The following is a 23,152-nucleotide window of genomic DNA, read 5'->3' on the forward strand; positions in this document are numbered from 1 at the left end:
ATGCCATTGGAAGATGGGGGTCACCTGCCAAAGTCTCTAAGAATACATGCAACCAAAGTCAGCAATGCTACATTGCCCATTTCTCACCCTTGTCCCACCAGCCCCCAGAGATTAATGACTGACCCTTACTTTTTCTATTTGCCTCCCCATTAGTTGGTAGCTTGGGGCAGAATGATGGGGTGCATAATCTTCAGACTAATCCCTCAGAAAGTGAGCTTGAAATACTGATGAACAGAAGCCAGATTCTTCAACCACCCTTCCCAATGTAATTTCATCACTATTCTAACAAGATGTTCAAAATGCATCCAGATGTTTCTTCCTGTTGGAAAGAAATTGGTACTTAAAGGGATACTGTAATATCCTGAGCAAAACATTTTTTCCTTGGATGAAATGAAAGGCTATTCTATCTGTTTCGCTATGATGCCATGGTGTGTGACATTTGTGTGTTTGACTTCCAGCCAGCAAGCAAATAACCAAATCACCTTTAATAAGGGCCATCTCCCTTTACTAACTGAGGGAGAAGAATATGTTAGCTGTGAAGACAACAGTTATTTTTATTCATTCATGGGGTGTAGGTATCACTGACAAGTTTTATTACCCATCCCTAATGTTCCTGGAGAAAATGGTGGTGAGACACTTTCTGGACAATTGAATGACTTGCTAAGCAAGATCAGAGGGCAGTTAATAGTCAACCACATTGGCTGTTGGTATGGAGTCACATATAGACTAGACCAGGCAAGGACAGCAGGTTTCCTTCCCTAAGGGGCAATAGCAAACTAGATTGATGTATTACAACAATACGCTAGTTTCATTGCTGTTTAATTTCAGATTTATTTAATTAACTGAATTTAAATTCTCCAATTGCTCCAGTGGGATTTAACCTCTTGGTCGGAATTGTCTGGCCCTTCTCGTTGGCGGGATCTCTGAGTCACCGATGGTGAACCCAAGCCACAGGTTCCCTGGCGGCGGAGGGTGCATACAACAGGAAATCCCATTGATAACGGCGGGACCAGAAGATCCTGCCACTTGTCTCTGAATTATTAGTCTACACCTCTGGTTTGCCAGTTGACTAACATTGTTACCATACAACATGTGTTTAGAGAATTGTGTGAGGAGCGGATTACAGTCAACTCACACTGGTTAGTAGATGGGTCAGGTTAGCAATGCCATTCAGCACATGACATGATGTCCCTTGGCTTATTAGGTGTCAATGACAGCCCAGTGGGCAGCACTGTCAGCCCATACTGACCTCATATCCCACTCCAGAGACTTGTACACAAATGGTAGACTCCCAGTGCAATGCTGAGGGAGTGCTGCATGATTGGAGGTGCTGTCTTTCAGATGAACCATTAAACCAAGATCCCACCTCACCTGTCATGTGGATGTAAAACATCCCATGTGCTGTTTCAGTGGGCAGCTTCCTCCACGGCAATATGTTAACCTCAATCAGCATCACCTACAACAACAGATTAGCTTGCTATTTTCACACTGCTGCTTGCGAGCGCTTTGTAAACTGGCCCCTGCAATTCCTACATTAGAACAAGGACCACATTAAAAACCTTCAGTGGCTGTAAAACTCTTTGGGACATCCTGCAGACATCAAAGGTGCTATATAAATGCAAATTCCTTCTTGCTCGCTATTGGAAAGCTGTAAGAGTTGACCCAGCATGAACCCAGTGCTGGGATTTTTATTAAAGACAATCTGAATGATTTCATTGCTAATGTAAACCAGACCATGGAAAATCTGCTCTCTTCTGAGTGTTTTTCCTTTCCAGTTTTAATGCAGATTCCCTTTTATTGGTTGTTTGGCTCCAGTAAACTGAGGTTGAGACAGATTATTCCATTGATTGAAAACACTCCGGGACCTTGACATGAAGTTTGGTCATTAACAGCATCAAGAGGAGCTTCAAGAAGAAATGTATAAGTCCAGAGAGTGAGGAAGAGCCCAAACAATACCTTACGCTGGGGGACAGCTCCCAACTGGATATACAGCAACAACTTACAGTTACATAGGCCGGAATTCTCTGATCTCGTACACCCCGTCAACACTACCAACGAGAACGGAGAATTTGCCATCCCAGCCAAATCTCCATTCACTGCAGCGGGACCGGAGAATCCCAGTTGCTGGCGAGGTTGGAAAATTCCGGCAATAGTGCCTACTGTTCTCAAACACTATGGATGGCACAGTGGTTAGCACTGCTGCCTCACAGCATTAGGGACCTGGGTTCAATTCTCAGCTTGGGTCACTGCCTGTGCGGAGTTTGCACATTTTCCCCCTGTCTGCGTGGGTTTCCTCCCACAGTCCGAAAGACATGCTGGTTAGGTGCATTGGCCATGCTAAATTCTCCCTCAGTGTACCCGAACAGGTGCCAGAGTGTGGCGACTAGGGGATTTTCACAGTAACTTCATTGCAGTGTTAATGTAAGCCTACTTATGACACTAATAAATAAACTTTAAACAAAATTGGACACGGGCCTGAATTTTCCACCCATTCGGCTCGCGCACTCAGCGGACCTGGAAGTAGGAGTGAAACACGTTCTCGGCCACGGTCGACCCCTGAGCACAATTTCACCATGGCTGGCAAATTAATAACCAACTGCATGAAATATGGGCTGTGAAAAGTTGAGTGATGCCGGGGAGGGTGGGCTCTGAGAGAAGGGGAGGGGTGCAGGCTGGCATTTCCAATGTGCTCCCTCGGGGACAGCTGCTGTCTATGAACTCGGGGTCATAAATATAAGATAGTCACGAATGAATTCAGGAGAAATGTCCTTACCCAGCGAGTGATGGAAAGGTGGAACCTGTTACACAGGAAGTAGTTAAGGTGAAAAATAAATATCGACGGAAGAACTACGCCACGACTGTCTCGGCAGCGCAGTCATACACAGACCTCTACCCAGGCACATTTGTTAATTTTACCTACCTTTCACCCCACCCCGGATCGAGATTGCAACTTAAACATAAGGGCTACCTGGCCAATCGGTCAACCGTAAAGGTAGAGGGACAATGTAAAGTTGTGGTCAAAGCAAAATACTGCGGATGCTGGAATCTGAAACAGAAACTGCTGGAAAATCTCAGCAGGTCTGACAGCATCTGTGGGGAGAGAATCGAGCCACCGTTTCAAGTCTAGATGCCCCTTTAGCTCTGACGCTATCTCCATAGCATCAAGAAATATCCAGATCTCTATATTATGATGAAGTATAATTTCTGATGAAGATGCACAAAAGAGTTTTACAAAGATGATAACAGAACTGAAAAGTTATAACTATTGGGAAAAATTGAAAAGGCAGGAACCCTTTTTCCTAGAAAAAAATAAGGTTGATGGGTGCCCTAATAGAGGTCTTGAAAGAATTCAATTCAATTGACGTAGAGAAGATGTTCCTGTGTGGGTGAGATCAAAACTAGGCAGGGTCATAAATATAAGATGGTCACGAATGAATTCAGGAGAAATGTCCTTACCCAGCGAGTGATGGAAAGGTGGAACCTGTTACACAGGAAGTAGTTAAGGTGAATTGCATAGATGTTTTCAAGGATAACCTCGATAGATACATCCAACGAAAGGTATAGAAAGTAATGTTGATACAAAGATGGAAAAATGCTGGAAAATCTCAGCAGGTCTGACAGCATCTGTGCAGAGAGAATCGAGCTAACGTTTCGAGTCTAGATGACCCTTCGTCAGAGCTCTTATGCTTTTATCATGATGTTGATAGAATTAGATAAAAAGTGGGGGGTGGGTTACATCGAGCATAAATACCAGCAGAGTGATCTGTTTCTGTGCTGTAAATTCAATGTATGTACCTCACATTATCAACAACAGATCAACGGGTCTTTCACCCTATCGGCTACTTGCATGCAATCGGCTGTCAACTTTGCCTAAATAAATTTAAGTTTATTTATTAGTGTTACAAGTTGGCTTACATTAACACTCCAATGAAGTTACTGTGAAAATCCCCTAGTCACCATATTCCAGCACCTGTTTGGGAGAATTTAGCATGGCCAATGCACCTAACCAGCACATCTTTCAGACTGTGGGAGGAAACCGGAGGACACCCACGCAGACATGGAGAGAATATGCAAACTCCACACAGACAGTGACCCAAGCCGGGAATTGAACCCGGGTCCCTGGCGCTGTGAGGCAGCAGTGCTAACCACTGTGCCACCATGTTGCCAAAAGTAATTGGTTAGCTGTGAAGTATGCAGAGATGTCCTAATAAGGTACTGTATGAATGCAAATTCTGGTATTTTTGGCTCATGTGGGGAATAAATACTAGTAGAGACCCCTTGGGCTGAATGGCCTCTTCCTGTGTTGGATATAATTTACCTTGTTTGAATGCATTACTCAGTATGATTCACTGTCCTCTATTGATTGTGATTTTTTTCCATTTCAGATATGCTATTCACTTTTTGGGAGAGGTAATCCTACTGTATTGCATTATGGTGACTGTACATGTCAGGAACATTCACAAGTGAGTAACTAAAGTAATGCTAGTAATTGATCATTTTGGGTGTTGCCGTTGAATTCAATTCATGTTGTAACTACAAATTCTGACTTTATGTTTCATTGCTGATGCGTCTGTCTCTTGAAGGTCTTGCCGTTCACTGGGGTTTAGATCTATTGTTGCCAGTCATCTGCTTAATTGGCTATTAGCCTGGAGTGTCAGCAGGTCATTCAACTGTGGGATAATGCAGGGAAGGATTGTCATTAGAACTGGGCCCAGTCCTATCCAAACGTGAACGGTTCCAGGAGGTACCACTGTATAATGATCAGAAATCTTTCTTGATGATCTACCCTCTCCACCTCTCTTCCTTAACCACAAGTGTTGAGGTCAGTAACACCCCTGCCGCCTCAATGGCTCTGAAAGAGAAAGTTGTGAACCCCCCCTCCCCCCTCCAAAGACTGGAACACAAAATCCAAGCTGACACTTTCAGTGCAGTGCTGAGGGAGTACTGAGCTAGTGCTGTCTTTCGGATGACACTTTTTCAACCAAGAAGACTCGTATGGATTCGAAACTGTTTCTCGCTCCACAGATGCTACCAGATCTGTTGAGTCTCTCTAGCATTTTACTTTAAACCTGCTCTCCCAGGTGAAAGTTTGTTTATGAATCGCAGAAAGTCGGTGTGCAGGTACAGCATGTAATAAAAATGGCAAATGGAATGTTGGCATTGATTGCAAAAGGACTGGAGTATAAGAGGAGAGAGGTGTTGTTGCAATTGTATAGGGTGTTGGTGCGACCCACATCTGGAGTATTGTGTCCAGTTTTGGTCTCTTTTATTTGAGGAAGGATGTGGTGGCATTGGAGGCTGTTCAGAGGCGGTTCGTCAGCTTGATCCTGGGGATGAAAGGGTTGACGTATGAGGAGAGATTAAACAGCTTGGGCTTATACTCGCTGGAGTTTAGAAGGAAGAGAAGGGATCTAATCGAGGTATGTAAAATACTAAAAGGGATTGATAAAGTAAACATAGACCAAATGCTTTCCCTCGTGGGGTAATCTAGAAAAAGAGGTCACAGGTATAGGTTGAGAGGCGGTAGATTTAAAACTGAGATGAGGAGGAACTACTTCTTGCAGAGGGTGGTGAGTTTGTGGAACTCACTGCCCCATAGCGCGGTGGAGAATCATTAAATGGTGTCAAGAAGGAGATAGATATGTTTCTGATTTTTAAAAAGTGGCTTAAAGGGATATGGGGACAGGTAGGGAGGTGGATTTGAGACCAGGGAGAGATCAGCCATGATCTGATTGAATGGCAAAGCAGGCTCAAAGGGCTCAATTGCCTACTTCTGCTCCTAATTCCGATGTTCCTATGTAAAAGGTCCCATGGCGATATTTCAAAAAAGAACAGAAGAATTCTCCTGGTCTGTTTTGATCCTTCAACCAACATCACTAAAATAAATTATTCAATCATTGTCATGTTGCTAAGTTTTGGGAGCTTGCTGTACACAAGTTTGTTGATATATTTCCATACATTACCACAGTGACTACACTTCAAAACGTACTTCATTGGCTGTAAAGGGCCTTGGGATGTCCTGAGGTCATAGAAAAGCACCATTTAAATGCAAGTCCTTCTTTTCTTTCTTGACACCACTGCAGATGAGGTAGGCTATGTCCACAGAGGTCACGGGTCAACCTTGGAAATCATAGAAACCCTACAGTACAGAAAGAGGCTATTCGGCCCATCGAGTCTGCACCGACCACAATCCCACCCAGGCCCTACCCCCATATCCCTACATATTTACCCACTAATCCCTCTAACCTACACATCTCAGGACACTAAGGGCAATTTTTAAGCATGGCCAATCAACCTAACCCACACATCTTTGGACTGTGGGAGGAAACCGGAGCACCCGGAGGAAACCCACGCAGACACGAGGAGAATGTGCAAACTCCACACAGACAGTGACCCAAGCCGGGAATCGAACCCAGGTCCCTGGAGCTGTGAAGCAGCAGTGCTAACCACTGTGCTACCGTGCTGCCCTTGTAGGCCTGTTCACGTTGTCTTTAGCCAAGTGATCACGTCCTATGTTTCACTGGTAATCTTGACAGATATTGCACCTTCTCTTCCCAGAATGGATTTAGTTTGAGAGACTAATGCTAGGTGGCAGAGCAAACAATCTGAGAAATCCATCTTTATGGATGTGGTGTTAAACAGGTGAATATCCATTTACTGAATTGGGCAGCAGAAGACATTCTGATGGCTCACAACTGTTTTATTGTGATACTATGGTTCAGTATAAATGCTTATTCCCACTCTCAGACTAAGGGGTCACACATTTAGGACAGAGATGTGGGTGGCACAGTGGTTAGCACTGCTGCCTCAGAGCGCCAGGAACCCTGGTTCAATTCTGGCCTTGGGTGACTGTGTGGAGTTTGCACATTCTCCTGTGTCTACGTGGGTTCCCTCCAGGTGCTCCGGTTTGGTCCCACAGTCCAAAGTCCACAGTGCAAATTAAGTGGATTAGCCATGACAAATTGCCCCTTAGTGTCCCAAGATGTGTAAACTACAGAGATTAGCCATGGTAAATGTTAAAAAAGGGTTATGGGGATAGGGCAGGGGAGAGGGACTGGATAAGATATTCTGTCATTGAGTCAGTGCAGATTTGATGGGCTGAAAGGCCTCCTTCTGCACTGTAAAAGTTCAATGATCCGATGATTGTATGAGGAATTTCTTCTCTTAGAGGGTAGTGAATTTGTGGAATTCTTTACCACAGAGGGCTATAGTGGCTGGGCTGTTAAGTAAGTTCAAGGCTGAAAAAGACAGATTTTTAACCAGTAAGGGAATTAAGGGTTATGGGGATAAGGCAGGAAAGCGGAGTTGACGATTATTAATCAGATCAGTCACAATCTCCATTGAATGGTGGAGCAGACACGATGGGCTGAAGAGTCTACGTCTGCTCTTATGTCTTATCATCTTCTGGAACCCCTCCTTGTCCAGAAGCGCACACCCAACTGGGGAAAAATCCCAGCTCTTAAATACAAGCTTCAAGGAACATCACCCACTTTCAATGCACTCTGAAACAAGACCTGGTTTACTCTTAAAGGGCCCTACATTTCTAACCTTGTCACATGGCCAGCTAGGATACTGCCTGTTGTCTGTGCAAGTCCCATAATACTGAATGGAAAACTGTTGGGGAATGTGCACTGCTACTTCATTTAGGAAGTGGAATCAGTGAGCGATGAAACCAGCAGACATTCTTGAGAAACCACAGGCATGTTTCCACTGGCTAGATACTAAGAGTGAGAATTAAATATAAATGAAGCATCAGATTTGCTTTTTGAATGGCCAAGACCTCTTCATTTGTGAAGAAGAATCCTTATTAGACTTCTTTTCTCCAATGCTTTCCTTGCCATTCTGCTCCTTCTACAAGCCCCTCCATGACCTTACCGTATTTCAGCCTGTGCCCTGGCTATGCTGATAAGATCTGCAGCCCTGACTCTTCTGCGCCATCCCTTCCTCCCTCCGAGATCAGGTCTCTCTCTGTGACCCTTAGAACCCATGAAGATGCGCCTCCGATCGCAAGGCCACCTTTTATTCACTTCACAGACTGCTCAGAGTCTCATTGAGGTTATACCTCGAGGCCATAAATGACCTTTCCCTATTAAGAAACATTTGTACAAAACAAGTATTGTATAAATTGAATATTAGGGATTGTGTGATTATGCAGAAACCACAAATGACACTTTTACAATACAGCTTGGATGATGGGAGCAAGGTGTCAGTGAACCACTTTTCCTCATCTTGTTATGAACCCCGGCAATTCTTTGGCATATGTGCAAACTGGCCATGATAGTGCATGAAGTACTGGCGTCAATTGAAAATTATGCCGTGCTGGGAATCATGAACTGTGCAGGTGCTGATCTCACTGTGTCACTGGCAGAAGCATTCGCATTAAAAGTAGCTTATGACTTTCTCGTGACTTAAGATCTGTGAGTCAACAAGTGCTTCCTCCTTACTTCGAAAGTACTTCTTTTGGATTGGGCAGAATTGAAGGACACTTACTTAATTGAAGTGATCAGCTCAGTTTTGTTTGTAGAAATGCCCCAAAATGGACTCTTAGACAGGGGGAGGGGGGGGGGGGGGATGAATGAAGTGATATGCACATGAAGTAAGTGCAAGCAAGGGTGGCACAGTGGTTAGTACTGCTGCCTCACAGCGCCAGGGACCCGGGTTCAATTCTGGCCTGGGGGGGATCACTGTCTGTGTGGAGTTTGCACATTCTCCCCGTGCCTGTGTGGGTTTCCTCTGGGTGCTCTGGTTTCCTCCCACAGTCCAAAGATGTGCAGGTTAAGTTAATCGGCAATGCTAAATTGACCCTAGTGTTAGGGGATTAGCAGGGTAAATATGTGGGGTTATGGAATAGGGCCTGGGTGGGATTGTGGTCAGTGCAGACTTGATGGGCTGAATGGCTTCCTTCTGCACTGTAGGGATTCTATTATTCTATGAGTCCACAGAGGTATATCCAGGCAATGAAAGTCAGTAATGGTACCACCCTAGGGAATGGTCTTTCAGGTATAGATTTTGGAAGTTTATACCTTTTTAAGTTGTAATTTTCAGTGACTTTGGATTTGATTCACGAATTGGGGTTGAATTGTCCTGAATTTGGTCAGAGGTTAGTGTGAGAATAATAAATTGTATTTACATCATGCCTTTAATGTATTAACATGTCTCAAGGTGCTTCATACGCAAGCCATCAAACAGAATTTGACACTGAGCCCATAAGGAGATATTAGGATAGGTGACCAAAGGTTTGGTCAAAGAGGTAGGTTTTATTGAGTCTTAAAGCAGAGAGTGTTGGAGAGGTGACGAGGTTTAGGCAGGTAATTCCAAAGCTTAGGGCCCTGGCAACGGGAATGCACATCCACACGGGTGGCTCGATGTAATTTGGGTACATGGAAGAGGCTAGAATTGGAGGAGCACAGTGACCTTGGAGGGTGGAAGTTACAGAGGTAGGGAGGTGTGATGACTTCAGCCAGGCTAATGAGGTTGGCTTGCTAGAGTATGAACCATCTGATGAGTTCTAATTGATGGTTAAATCAGGGAGCCTCATGCTTATTTAAAGCAGGTGTGTCAGACTCCCAGCCTGCATTCAGCAGGGAGCAACTGGAGGGCTGGCCGTGTACAGATGTATGGTGTAAATAAAGTAACTTGGCGACGGGACTTTCGCCTCCGTGGATTATTACAGGAGGGAAAGGCCATGTCGAGCTTGAAAATGAGGATAAGAATTTTAACATTGTGTGCTGAGACTCATTGTCGTTCAGCAAGCGCAGTGATGATGGGTGAACTTAACTTGGTGCAAGTTTGAATATGGATAGCAGAGCACATGGATGAGCTCAAACATATTGGCCACCTCTAGACATGAATGACATGATTTGAAACACTCATCTCTATCATTCTTTACTGCTGTCTCGCAGTGGCTTTGATCTAATGCATATTAGCAGTCAAACTATTCTTCAGCAACCAAAACTATTTGCAGATGTCCACACATACCATGCTTTGTACAAAAAGGTACTTGAAAACAATAATCTACTGGTGAAAGGCACTTAACTACTAAAAACAAAGATGTTATACAAAAATAGTTTCTGAGGGCAGAATAATATTGGCACAATGCCCCGGAAGCCATATTATGGGAAGCATGTTGACTCCATGGTGACTTACACTGTGGAGCCAAGGTGGGTGGAATTCCCAATTGATTGGCAGCTCCCTCAGTCCCGGCATTGCCATGACGGCATCCGTGGCAGCTGCCAGATCGACGGGGAAAGAGGAAAAATCAAGGCCCATGGTGTGCGGGAACAGGTAAGTCTGGGATCTTGGACCTAGAGGGCTTGGGTAGGTAGTGGGGAGGGGGGAGTGATTAAGGAAGAGAGTAGGTAGGAAGGAAGGGGTGTGCGCACACACTAGTCCCTGCCTGGGACTACAGTTCAGCAGGCCCAGTTCTGGATCTGCCTTATGAAAGGCTCAGGTAAGAGTTCCAGCTGGGCAGGCCTAAAGGAGTGGGGGGAAGGGAGGGAACCGCCCCATGATCGTTCAAGGGCAATCCCTGAAGAGCAACCCTTCCCTTCCCTTCCCACTCTTGAAATATTTAAGTTTATAAATTTCTGTGCCTGCTCTTATCCAGCTGCTCACGCCAAACATTTTATGGCCTGGGCAACATATTATCACCAGGGCCAACTGGCTTGAAAATAGGACTATTGACCCTTAATTATTCATTGAAATATAGTGGGTGGGTTGCTGATTTTGGCCACTGCCCACCACTCTGTACTTTTTCCCTAGCCAGTTGCTTGCAGCAGTATCCTGGAGATTATCTTTCAATTCTAGGAGTATCCCACCCGGCCCCCCCACTCCCGTTCAGTCAAACATCCAGTGGTAATGTGGCCTCATTAAGGATCCTTTGTAGGCCACAGATTGGGCCAGACCCTGTGGAATGGAGGCGTGGGAAGCTGGGCCTATTGGGATCGAGGGCATGTATCCCGGGGACTGAGCGGAGTTCAGTTTTTTCGTGGGACATGGGTGTTGCTGACTGGCCGAAATTTATTGCCCATCTCTAGTTGCCCTTGAGAAGATGGTGGTGAGCTGCCTGATGCACTATCAATCAAACAAAGACTAGTTTGTATGCAAGAACAAATAGGCTTTTATTAGCAAAAGACTTGGAGCACACCCATGCCGATGAACTGGTCCAGAGACTGAGGCAGGGGGTGGGGAGCAGTCACCTTTATACCTGGACCAGGGGGGGAGGGGTCCCAGGCAGGGCCGGCAGGGGCATGTCCAGGCATGTCACACACACACAGGCAATAAGCTAACAGTGGTTTACCACACTGCCTTCTTGAAACGTTGCAGTCCACATGCTGTTAAGCAATCAAGCTGACCAGCAAAGTGCAATCTGACAGTTGGGGGCCACTGCGCATGCAGACTTTGGTGTGACTAGGCCCCATCCCCCGATCTTTTAATAATATTCACAATTGTGTCCTCTGCAGTGCACCGAGCGTGAGAGATTCCAGTCTGAACTCCCTGTGATGAACCATCGTTGGTTACCACTGTGGGGTTATTCCAATGTTACTGTTGGGTTAGGGTGTTGACACTGTGGGGTTGTTATAATGTTGTTGTTGGGCTAGGGTGTTTACACTGTGGGATTAATATACCTGTGGTGGATGCTGTTATGGCACATCCCGGTCGGGCCCCGCCTCCTGGGAGAGGTATAAGACCCTCTGCTCAGGCGGGACCCCTCCAGTCTGGAATGGTGTACTCGTGTTTAAATAGTTCCATTGTTTGTCAATAAAAGCCTTCAATCGCTGAAGCCTTGTACCTCGTGCTTGATTGTCGCGCATCAATTTTATTGACAAACACGAAACGCTCGACAGTAAAGAGAGTATGGAGCAAATGCTGAAACCAGAGCATCTGACGCTGGACCCACGTGCGGTCGACGCCTCTAACACCTTCGACCACTGGCTGAAGTGTTTCGAGGACTACCTGGCAGCCTCTGCAGCAGTTACTACGGATAACGACAGACTCCAGGTCCTCCACGCGAGGGTAAGCGACACTGTCTACCTCGCGATTCGTGCGGCCACCACTCACCCGCGGGCACTCGAGCTCTTGAAAAAACGATACACGAGACCACCCAACGAGATCCACGCTCGTTACCTCCTCGCTACACGACGTCGGCAGTCGGGCGAAACCATGGAGGACTACGCCAATGAGCTCTTGCAGCTTGCCAGGGGCTGCGACTGCAAAGCTGTGTCGGCTGAGCAGTACATGTACGACCTCGCCCGAGATGCGTTTGTGGCAGGGGTAGGGTCTTCGTACATCCGGCTCAAGCTGTTGGAGAAAGGGAATCTCAACCTGACCCAAGCGATGGAGATGGCTGAGATGCTGGAGGCGGCGTCGAAAAGCTTGGCCCTGTATCCAGAAGACCACGTGGAGACAACGTGGCAGGAGCAGTCACAAATCCCTCCTCGCCCCACGGGCTCGTGCTCCCATATCGACCCGACGACGGCGGCAGCCCCAGGCGGCCCGCGGTGCTATTTTTGCGGAGGAGCCAAGCATCCACGGCAACAGTGTCCAGCTAAAACGGTGATCTGCAGTCAGTGCGGTAAAAAGGGGCACTACGCGAAAGTCTGCAGATCGAAGCCCAAGAACGGCAGTGCAGCCTGTGACCCTCCAGAACGGAGACAATCTCCATCGGCGTCGCAGTACCCACGAGTTCTGACCACGTGCGAGCCCAGGACGACGCCATTGTGGCTGGCGGAGGAGGAGGATGACCACCAGGAGTCGCTACGCTTGGCGCCCTCACCCATGTGCGATTCATGGGGGCGGCCATCTTGGTCGACGACGACTAGGAGCGACCAGCAGGGGTCTTCAGCATCAACCTCGGCTGCCTGCAGTGACGTCCAAGGGCCAACGGTGGCGTCGATCACCCTGGACCAGGCTAAGCATCACAGGCTTGACTGTTCAATGATGAACATCAAGGTAAATGGTCGTACTGTGTATTGTCTGTTTGACAGTGGGAGCACCGAGAGTTTTATTCACCCTGACACTGCAAAGAGGTGTGGACTCCGGGTTCTACCTGCCAAACAGACAATTTCTATGGCATCACGGTCCCGGTCTGTACCGATCCAAGGACGTTGTGTGGTAACTCTGGAGGTGCAGGGCACAATTTACGAGCGATACAGGCTCCTTGTGTTGCCACATCTTTGCGCGCCAATTCTCCTCGGACTAAACTTTATGGTCCACATGAAGAGTGTGATCCTACAGTACAGTGGGCCACTCCCTTCGCTGGCAGTAGGGAATCAGCCGCAGCCTCCAAATCGTCCAAAGCGCCCCGCATGCAATCTTTCCACACTAAAGATCACCACACCCTCTTTATTTAAGAATCTGGTACCAGGCTGCAAGCCCATCGCTACTAAAAGTAGGCGTTACAGTGTTGAAGACCGGATCTTCATCAGATCTGAGGTTCAGCGGCTCCTCAAAGAAGGGATCATACAGTCCAGCGTTAGTCCGTGGAGAGCACAGGTCATGGTGGTTAAAAGCGGGAACAAACCCCGGATGGTCATCGACTACAGTCAGACCATTAATCGTTATACGCAGCTGGATGCGTATCCTCTCCCGCGCATATCTGATATGGTCAATCAGATTGCGCAGTACCGGGTGTTCTCCACCATAGACCTTAAGTCCGCCTACCACCAACTCCCCATCCGCCCAGAGGACCGACAATACACGGCTTTTGAGGCGGATGGTCGTCTGTATCAGTTTCTTAGGGTTCCATTTGGTGTCACCAATGGGGTCTCGGTCTTCCAGCGTGCTATGGACCGAATGGTGGACCAGAACGGGTTGCGGGCTACCTTCCCGTACCTGGATAATGTCACCATCTGCGGCCATGACCAGCAGGACCATGACACAAACCTCCAGAACTTTTTGCGCACTGCGTCTCGCCTGAATCTGACCTATAACAGGGAGAAGTGTGTATTCCATACGCGCAGGTTAGCTATCCTGGGATACGTGGTGGAAAACGGGGTCATTGGCCCTGATCCAGACCGTATGCGCCCCCTTACTGAACTTCCCTTGCCCGCTAGCGCAAAAGCACTGAGGAGATGCCTCGGCTTCTTTTTGTATTATGCGCAGTGGGTCCCCAACTACGCGGACAAAGCCCGTCCGCTCATCAAGTCCACAACTTTTCCGCTCACGCCAGAGGCCCAATTGGCCTTCAAGGCTTTGAAAAGCGACATTGCGAAAGCCACGATGCACGCGGTGGATGAATCCATCCCTTTTCAGGTGGAAAGTGATGCATCTGATTTCGCCCTGGCCGCCACACTGAACCAGGCAGGCAGGCCCGTCGCGTTTTTTTCCCGCACCCTTCAAGGTCCCGAAATTCGGCATTCAGCGGTGGAGAAGGAGGCCCAGGCCATTGTGGAGGCCGTCAGACACTGGCGCCATTACCTGGCGGGGAAGCGGTTCACCCTGATCACGGATCAGCGATCCGTGGCGTTTATGTTCAATAATACGCAGAGGGGCAAGATCAAGAATGACAAGATCTTGCGGTGGAGAATTGAGCTCTCCACCTATAATTACGATATTATGTATCGTCCAGGGAAACTCAATGAGCCCTCGGATGCCCTCTCGCGCGGAACATGCGCTACCATGCAGGAGGACCGCTTGAACGCCCTCCATAATGATCTGTGCCATCCAGGGGTCACTCGGCTCTACCACTTCATCAAAGCCCGCAACCTGCCCTACTCGGTGGAGGATGTCAGGTCGGTAACAAGAAGCTGTCGGATTTGCGCGGAATGCAAACCGCACTTTTACCGACCTGACCGGGCACAATTGGTCAAGGCCACTCGCCCCTTCGAGAGGCTGAGTGTGGATTTTAAGGGCCCCCTTCCCTCAACAGACCGGAACGTGTACTTTCTTAACATCATAGATGAGTACTCCCGGTTCCCGTTTGTTGTCCCCTGTGCGGACACGTCGACTGCCACGGTGATCAAGGCATTCCGTGATCTTTTTACCCTGTTCGGGTACCCCTGCTATATACATAGCGACAGGGGCTCGTCGTTCATGAGTAACGTCTTGAGGCAATTCCTGCTCTCATACGGGATTGCCTCTAGTAGAACCACGAGTTACAACCCTAGGGGCAATGGACAGGTGGAAAGAGAGAATGCTACAGTCTGGAAGGCTGTCCTACTGGCGCTGAAGTTCAAAGGCCTTCCAGTCTCCCATTGGCAGGAGGTCCTTCCAAATGCGCTCCACTCCATTCGCTCCCTCCTGTGTACGGCAACCAATGCTACTCCCCACGAGAGGATGTTCTCATTCCCTCGGAAGTCGTCCTCGGGGATATCTTTACCAGCCTGGTTGACGTACCCAGGACCCGTCCTTCTGCGGCGACATGTAAGGGTCCGCAAGTCCGACCCCTTGGTCGAACCGGTCCACCTCCTCCACGCCAACCCTCAGTATGCCTATGTGGCATATCCTGACGGGCGAGAGGACACAGTCTCGATCCGAGACCTGGCGCCCGCAGGGGACGTAGCAACTCCTGTCGCTCCCATACCCCCTGTCACGAATCCCCTATCGCTTATTTCTTCCCCGGACGTGGCGCGGTCAGCACCGGGACCAGTGCATAACAGTTATACTCCCATGTACAGCTTGCCTGAGACTCGGAGATCGGCGCCACCACAGAAGGTACCGGGATCCCCTGCACCACCGCTTCACCAGGGTCAACCGGCCCGTGAGCCCTCGAGGGGACAGCCGGATGTTGTTTTGGAGAGAACGCCACCGCAAGCACCTGCTCCGGTGTCACAACCGGTGTTGAGGAGATCACAGCGACGGTGCGGTCCTCCAGACCATCTGGACTTGTAGATTTTTGTATATATGTAGTCTGTTTTCGCACCCCGCCGGCCTTTGTTTTCAAAGGAGGGGTGAATGTGGTGAACCATCGTTGGTTACCACTGTGGGGTTATTCCAATGTTGCTGTTGGGTTAGGGTGTTGACACTGTGGGGTTGTTATAATGTTGTTGTTGGGCTAGGGTGTTTACACTGTGGGATTAATATACCTGTGGTGGATGCTGTTATGGCACATCCCGGTCGGGCCCCGCCTCCTGGGAGAGGTATAAGACCCTCTGCTCAGGCGGGACCCCTCCAGTCTGGAATGGTGTACTCGTGTTTAAATAGTTCCATTGTTTGTCAATAAAAGCCTTCAATCGCTGAAGCCTTGTACCTCGTGCTTGATTGTCGCGCATCACTCCCACTGAAAATACAATCATGTTTTACACCATTTTTCCTGCCAATTCAGCACTTAGAATTTTTTTGGGAGAATTGAGCCCTTAGAGTCTCATGGTGAAGATAAAAATACAACTCCACAAAATGTGTCAGTAATACATTGCAGGCATTCTGTAAAATAAGAAAAAGGTTAATTGTTAATCCTGGTGTGTGCGCCGACTGTCCCACTCCAGGAATGGACAATCCTGGTTTTGGTTGAAAGGAATGCTAGATTAAAAACCCAAATGTAATGCAGTTCCCTTGCACAGTGCAGCTCATGTTTAGCAAATATGACTCTAGATTTACAGTAAGCATAAATTTGCTACAGCAGGTAATATTAAATATTTACCTAAGAAAGCTCCAGGAATGATATCATGACTGCAGAGCTATAGAAAGGGTTAATTTGTGGAGAGTTGGAATTGAGAAGTTCTGTGAAACTTGTCAAGAACAGTGTCATGCAATCTTTAATCTGTGAGGGAATGAGGCAAGGCCTTGGTTTAACTTCTCATTGGAAAGATAGTACCTCTGACAGAACAGTACTACACGAGTATGACAATTGGGGCAGACTTTTACACTCCCCTGCCGGCAGGTGTGTAGACCGGGAGGGGGTGATGGTCTGCAAAATAGGGGCGGGGCCTATTGGGGCAGTGCCTACGGGTGATCGGTGGGGTGGGGGGTCCCGCTGCCACTCTGCATTGGGATCAGTCGGGGCTGGAGGGAGGCCAGTGATCGGGGTGGGATGGGGGGTTGGTTTGCCAGGGGGGATCTGCCTCCCATGGGGAGGGCGAGGGGAGTCAGTGGCGGGATGGGTCTGTTCCACCGACCTCCAACCTGGCCCCAAATTGTCTGCAATTTTATGTGGGGCAGGTGAGATCTGGGATGGCCTGCCTGCCCTCATTCCAGTTATGGGCTGCTTCCTGCCTGGCCACAGGTGGAGGGCCCCATCCCTCAATGAGACCCTTGAGTGAGGCTCCCCTCTTTCCCACATTGGGCTCTCCCACCCACCCCTAATGTCTGGAAAAATGAACCAGGTTAGGGGATGGATAGAATTGCAATGCTCTCCATGGTCAAGGAGCCTAACAAACACTACTGAGTCTCGAGCATGAAGAGTGGCCAATTTGGGGAACGATAGTGGAGGACAGTCAGCCCCAATGGAACAACATTTCAGTAAGAATCATTCCTTCAGCAGAGGTGAACATGTGGGAATGGGTGATGCAATATCTAGAATGGCATGACTCTGTTCATCACAACACATGGCCTCCACCGACAGTGTATGTCATCTGACCCACTACTTAATGCCGTTTCAGATGCAGTTTCCTGGTAGCAATGGCATATCTGACCGTCTGTCAGATCATCCGAGTCTATGTCTTCGACGGTGAGGAACGATCTGCTGACTTCTCAGGGTAAGCACAGGGGAAGGGTACTTTCATGCCAGTGATTTGAAATGGTTATGATCGCAGGTTGGCACCCTATGATGTTTCTGTCATGATCTTTAGCTTGTGGTCTCTATGCAGAGAGCTGTGATGCTAACCAATGTCTTTAAAAAGTTAACAAGGCTCATGTAAATCTCAACACTGGAGATTTTCCCCCATCAGATATGTACAGAAATTTAAAAGAAAGATTCTGGGGATCAGGCTGGCATTTATTGCCTCATATTATTTGCCACATGAAATGGTGGTGGGTTTTTTCTTGAACCACTATGTGATGAGTTGATGCTACAGTGTTGTTAGACAGGATTTGGACCCACAACAGTGAAGGAATGGGCTGGTGGTGTACAAGTTGAAGAGGAACCTGGTGATGATGGTGGTATTCCCTTGCACCTTCTGCCCTTGTCCTTCCAGGTAGATTTGATTTGATTTATTATTATCGCATATATTGACATACAGTGAAAAAGATTGTTTCTTGAGCGCTATACAGACAAAGCATACCGTTCATAAAGAAGGAAATGAGTGCAGAATGTAGTGTTACAATCATAGCTAAGATGTAGAGAAAGATCAACTTAATGCAAGGTAAGTCCATTCAAAAGCCTGACAGCAGCAGGGAAGAAGCTGTCCTTGAGTTGGTTGGTATGTGACCTCAGACTTTTGTATCTTTTTCCCGACGGAAGAAGGTGGAAGAGAGAATGTCCAGGGTGCGTGGGGTCCTTAATTGTGCTGGCTGCTTTGCCGAGGCAGCAGGAAGTGTAGACAGAGTCAGTGGATGGGAGGCTGGTTTGTGTGATGGATTGGGCTACATTCACGACCTTTTGTTCGTTGCGGTCTTGGGCAGAGCAGGGTAGATGCTACCTGTTGATTGTTTCTTGCTGTATAGCACGCAAGAAACAATACTTTTCATTGTATACTAATACAAGTGACAATAATAAATCAAATCAAATCAAAGAAGCCTCGGCAAGTGATGGCCCAGTGGTGTTATCGCTAGACTATTAATCCAGAAACTCAGCTAATGTTCCAGGGACCCAGGTTCGAATCCCGCCATGGCAGGTGGTGGAATGTGAATTCAATAAAAGAAAATCTGGAATTAAGAATCTACTGACGACCATGAAACCATTGTCGATTGTCGGAAAAACCCATCTGGTTCACTAATGCCCTTTAAGGAATGGAATCTGGCGTCCTTACCTGCCCTGGCCTACATGTGACTCCAGAACCACAGCAACGTTGTTGACTCTCAACTGCCCTCTGAAATAGCCTAGCAAGCCATTCAGTTACACCACCAGCTTCTCAAGGGAAACTAGGGTTGGGTAATAAATGTTGGCCACCCAGCGACACCCATGTCCCACGAATGAATAAGAAAAGAAGCCAATATGAAGGGAACTCCTTTGGCCACCAGTTAATCTGTTTATGACCGACTATTTTTGGAAAAGTAGATGATGATATCAGCTGGTTCCAACTGGAGGTTAAGTTTGACCTATTTCACCCATCAGGAAACCGACAGGATCAGTTCCAACACTGGTTTGACACTTCACCTGATTATACATTCCACTAGAATTAGCAACACCATTAACATAGTTCCATTATGTTCTAACCTAATGAAACCTTCCGAGTAATATTGAGCTAGGTGTAAAAGCAACATTCCAACCAATCCGATCTGCTTTCGACACGTGGATGAGTTTAAAATTAACCCCTTGAATTCCCTCCTTACAGTGATTGTTTTGTTCATTTTATGATGTGGAGATACCGGCGTTGGACTGGGGTGGGCACAGTAAGAGGTCTCACAACACCAGGTTAAAGCCCAACAGGTTTATTTGGAATCATGAGCTTTTGGACTGCTGTTCCTTAGGGTTAGAGTGAGGTGACTCGCCTGATGAAGGATCAGCACTCCGAAAGCTTGTGATTCCAAATAAACCTGTCGGACTTTAACCTGGTGTTGTGAGACTTCATTTTGTTCACATTAGTGACTGACAATTCCTGTTCTTTAAGTCCTTCCCCCTAACCCCTACTCTCACTGACAGTATGATATAGAAAATTGGAATGTCTAAACAGGTTATTCCCCAACAAAGTGATGACTGAAAAGTGAGCTTGTTAAGGTGCTGGTAAATGATATGGAAAATCAAGATTCGGAGAGTTATCTCACAGTACAATTCCATGTGTTCAAACTAGTAATGACGGGTGCCAGGAAACCCTTCAAACAAAAAGTTCGAAATAAGTTGAATGGACTTTTTTTTTAAAAAAGTTTTTATTTTATTAGTGTTGCAATTAGGCTTACATTAACACATCAATGAAGTTACTGTGAAAACCCCCTCGTCGCCACATTCTGGCGCCTGTTCGGATACACTGAGGGAGAATTTAGCATGGCCAATGCACTTAACCAACATGTCTTTTGGACTGTGGGAGGAAACTGGAGCACCCAGAGGATAACCACTTAGACACGGAGAGAATGTGCAAACTCCGGACAGACAGTGACCCAAGCCGGGAATTGAACCCAGATCCCTGGCGCTGTGAGGCAGCAGTGCTAACCACTGTGCCACCATGCCACCCTCTTGATAGAGTAGTGGGAGATCACTCGTCTTGGAATCATTTAAGTAACCCTTGTTAAGTTGTTGTCATGTGGATCTTGCCCCTTTCTATCTCTTGTAGCCTCTTCCTGCCCTTCAACCCATCATGATCTGTGCCCTTTATGCAGCCCTGATTTTCATCACTCTGCCTTTAATGGCCGTGCCTTCAGTTGCCCACTTTTAAAATCTGGAATTCTCCCTCTCAGCCAAGCCTCATTGTGCATTCCGTGGCTCAGAGCCCAGAAGTCCATTGGCATAACGAAGCAGCTGAGCTCCAGAGAAAATATTGCTTGATTGACAACTCTGGCTCAATGATGTCATCTAACAATTTCATGATGTTTATTTACCCAAGATAGAGGTTTAATGTGCTTACAATTTCTACTATCAATACTTTAAAGCATCTGAATGATTGACACTTTTATTGGGCTATAGTAAAAGCACTTGTTATGAATGAATGACGATATTTTAAAGTTTTTGACACATCCTTTTCTCACTATAGGGTTCATTAGTTCTATACTGAGTGTTTAGTGGCTGAAAGGGCATGAAGTGCCATAGCTTGGCATGGAGGTAGGTCGGGGGTAGGTAACTTAGCATGGATGGTATGAGGGGCCAGGCTAGGATTGCATGCTGCAGGCTCACCACCCGAACCAATCTGTGCCCTTAAATTGCGCAGCTGAAAATGGGAAATCCTGGGAATGTGGCCGGGAATCCTGGAATAAGGTACCGGTCGCTGTTTCCACACCAACATGGAGTCTCCCCGAGTCTTTGAACGTCTGGCTAAATTAGTCTGGATTGTCCATGTATCGGAGGTTGTTGAGAATTGTAACAGAGAGTGGGTGGGAAGGTGCAGGACTACACCAGAGATGACTAGTTTGGATTCCAGGGCGGACGGAGGATGAGAGAATGAATCAGAATGAAAAGATTAATAAGTAAACGCAGATTAGAGATTGGACCGGAAATATATGTTTGTTTCATAGATTTAGAAAAAGCATCTGATTGGTTGAATCAAGAGTCGCTGCTGTTGATCAGCCATTTGTCCAGTGAGGTGAACATGTATGATTAGTGAAGTGAACACATGTATGATTAGTGAAGTGAACACATGTATGATTAGTGAAGTGAACACACGTATGATTAGTGAGACTAATGGTTTGTTCTCACTGGAGCGACGGAGATTGAGGGGCGACCTGATAGAAGTCTACAAGATTATGAGGGGCATGGACAGACTGGATAGTCAGAAGCTTTTTCCCAGTGTGGAAGAGTCAATTACTAGGCGGCATAGGTTTAAGGTGCGAGGGGCAAGGTTTAAAGGAGATGCGCGAGTCAAGTTTTTTACACAGAGGGTGGTGGGTGCCTGGAACTTGCTGCCAGGGGAGGTAGTGGAAGCAAATACGATAGTGACTTTTAAGGGGCATCTTGACAAATACATGAATAGGATGGGAATAGAGGGATTTGATCCCCGGAAGGGTAGAGGGTTTTAGTTCAAACAGGCAGCATGGTTGGTGCAGGTTTGGAGGGTCAAAGGTTCTTGCGCTGTAATTTTCTTTTGTTCTTTGTTCTTGTCTAATGCATGTATGATTAGTGAGGCTAACTCTCCATATATGATTAGTGAGGCGAACAGATATGGTTTGTGTATGATTAGTGAAGCAAATGCATGTATGATTAGTGAGCTAACATGTATGATTAGTGAAGCTAACTCATCACATATGATTAGTGAAGCTAACATACAAATGATTACTGAAACTAACATATGTATGACTAGTGAGACGAATTCGTTGGTGAGTGTTGCTTTGTCCTGAACATTTTGAGTTGAGTTGGCAAATTGGTTGAATGGTTTTACGAAGCCCTTTGCATGTCGCTGGCGTTTATTACTCATCAAATTATGGAACGATAGCTAGTTCCAAACATCTGGTCTACATGTCAACCTGGAGGAACTCCAGGATCTGGTGCTATCCTCTGTTCATTAAGTTTAGCAATTGGTTTCCAAAATCTGTCGACACCATGTGAGTACTAGCAACTGTTTCCTGTCAAACTGATCTGCAAGCTTATTTGTGAATTGGCAATTAAAAAGGGTATTGCGGCAGGAATTCCAGAGGGCAATGTCCCAGAGCAAAGCATCTTCAGCTGCTTCATCAACAGCCTTCCCTCCATCCTGAGGTCAGAACTCAGAGGTTCCCTAATGATTGCACCATGTTTAGTATTATGCAAATAAACAAAACAATCCATCCGCATGCTGCAAGACCTGGACACATCTCGGCCTGGACTGATAAGTGGCAAGTAACAATGCACCACACAAATGCCAGGCAATTACCATCTCATAGAAAAGATGGTTCAACTACCCTGCTTTGCCATTCAATGGCATTACCATTGTTAACTCCCCCAACCATCCAAAGGATCATCATTGACCAGAAATCTAGGACCAAGCTACATAAATGCTGTAGCTAAAAGAGCAGCTCAGAGGTTGGGTATTCTATGGCAAATGATGCACCTCCTGACTCCAAAGCCAACAAAACACAAGTTAGGATTGTGGTAGAATAGGCGCCACTTGCCTGGATGAGTGCAACCCCAACAAGACTCAAGAAGCTCAAAGTAACCCAGATGATCATCTGTCAATCAAACCCATGAATTGTCCACTTCCTCTAGCAGCGGTGCACCATAGCTGCAATGCGCACCATCTACAAGATGTATTGCAGCAACTCATATCGGAATTTCTTCAAAAGCACCTTCCAAGTCTGCTCCCTCTGTCTTCTACAAGGACATGTGAGCACCCTGACAACCAAGCTCCTCTATAGGTTATGCATAAAACTGACTTGGGCACGCATCGGCCATTCCTTCATTGCGCCTGGGTCGAATCCAGAAACTTGGCTCGCCACCACCTTCTCAAGGGCAGTTAGGGATGGGCAATAAATGCTCGGCTAGCCAACAATACACCCG

The 23,152-nt window shown here is 47.0% G+C and overlaps 1 protein-coding gene across 1 annotated transcript in view; it reads left to right on the top strand.

Annotated features, from left to right (window-relative positions):
* Positions 1–23,152, top strand: part of LOC144509315 (membrane-bound glycerophospholipid O-acyltransferase 2-like) — a 77,936-nt gene that overhangs the window by 24,274 nt on the left and 30,510 nt on the right. The window contains exons 3-4 of the mRNA XM_078237973.1: positions 4,386–4,463; positions 17,538–17,633. Coding sequence (XP_078094099.1) covers positions 4,386–4,463; positions 17,538–17,633 — 174 coding nt within the window. The remainder of the gene's footprint in view (positions 1–4,385; positions 4,464–17,537; positions 17,634–23,152) is intronic.

This window comes from Mustelus asterias, chromosome 21, assembly GCF_964213995.1.
Source record: "Mustelus asterias chromosome 21, sMusAst1.hap1.1, whole genome shotgun sequence".
Lineage (NCBI taxonomy): Eukaryota > Metazoa > Chordata > Chondrichthyes > Carcharhiniformes > Triakidae > Mustelus > Mustelus asterias.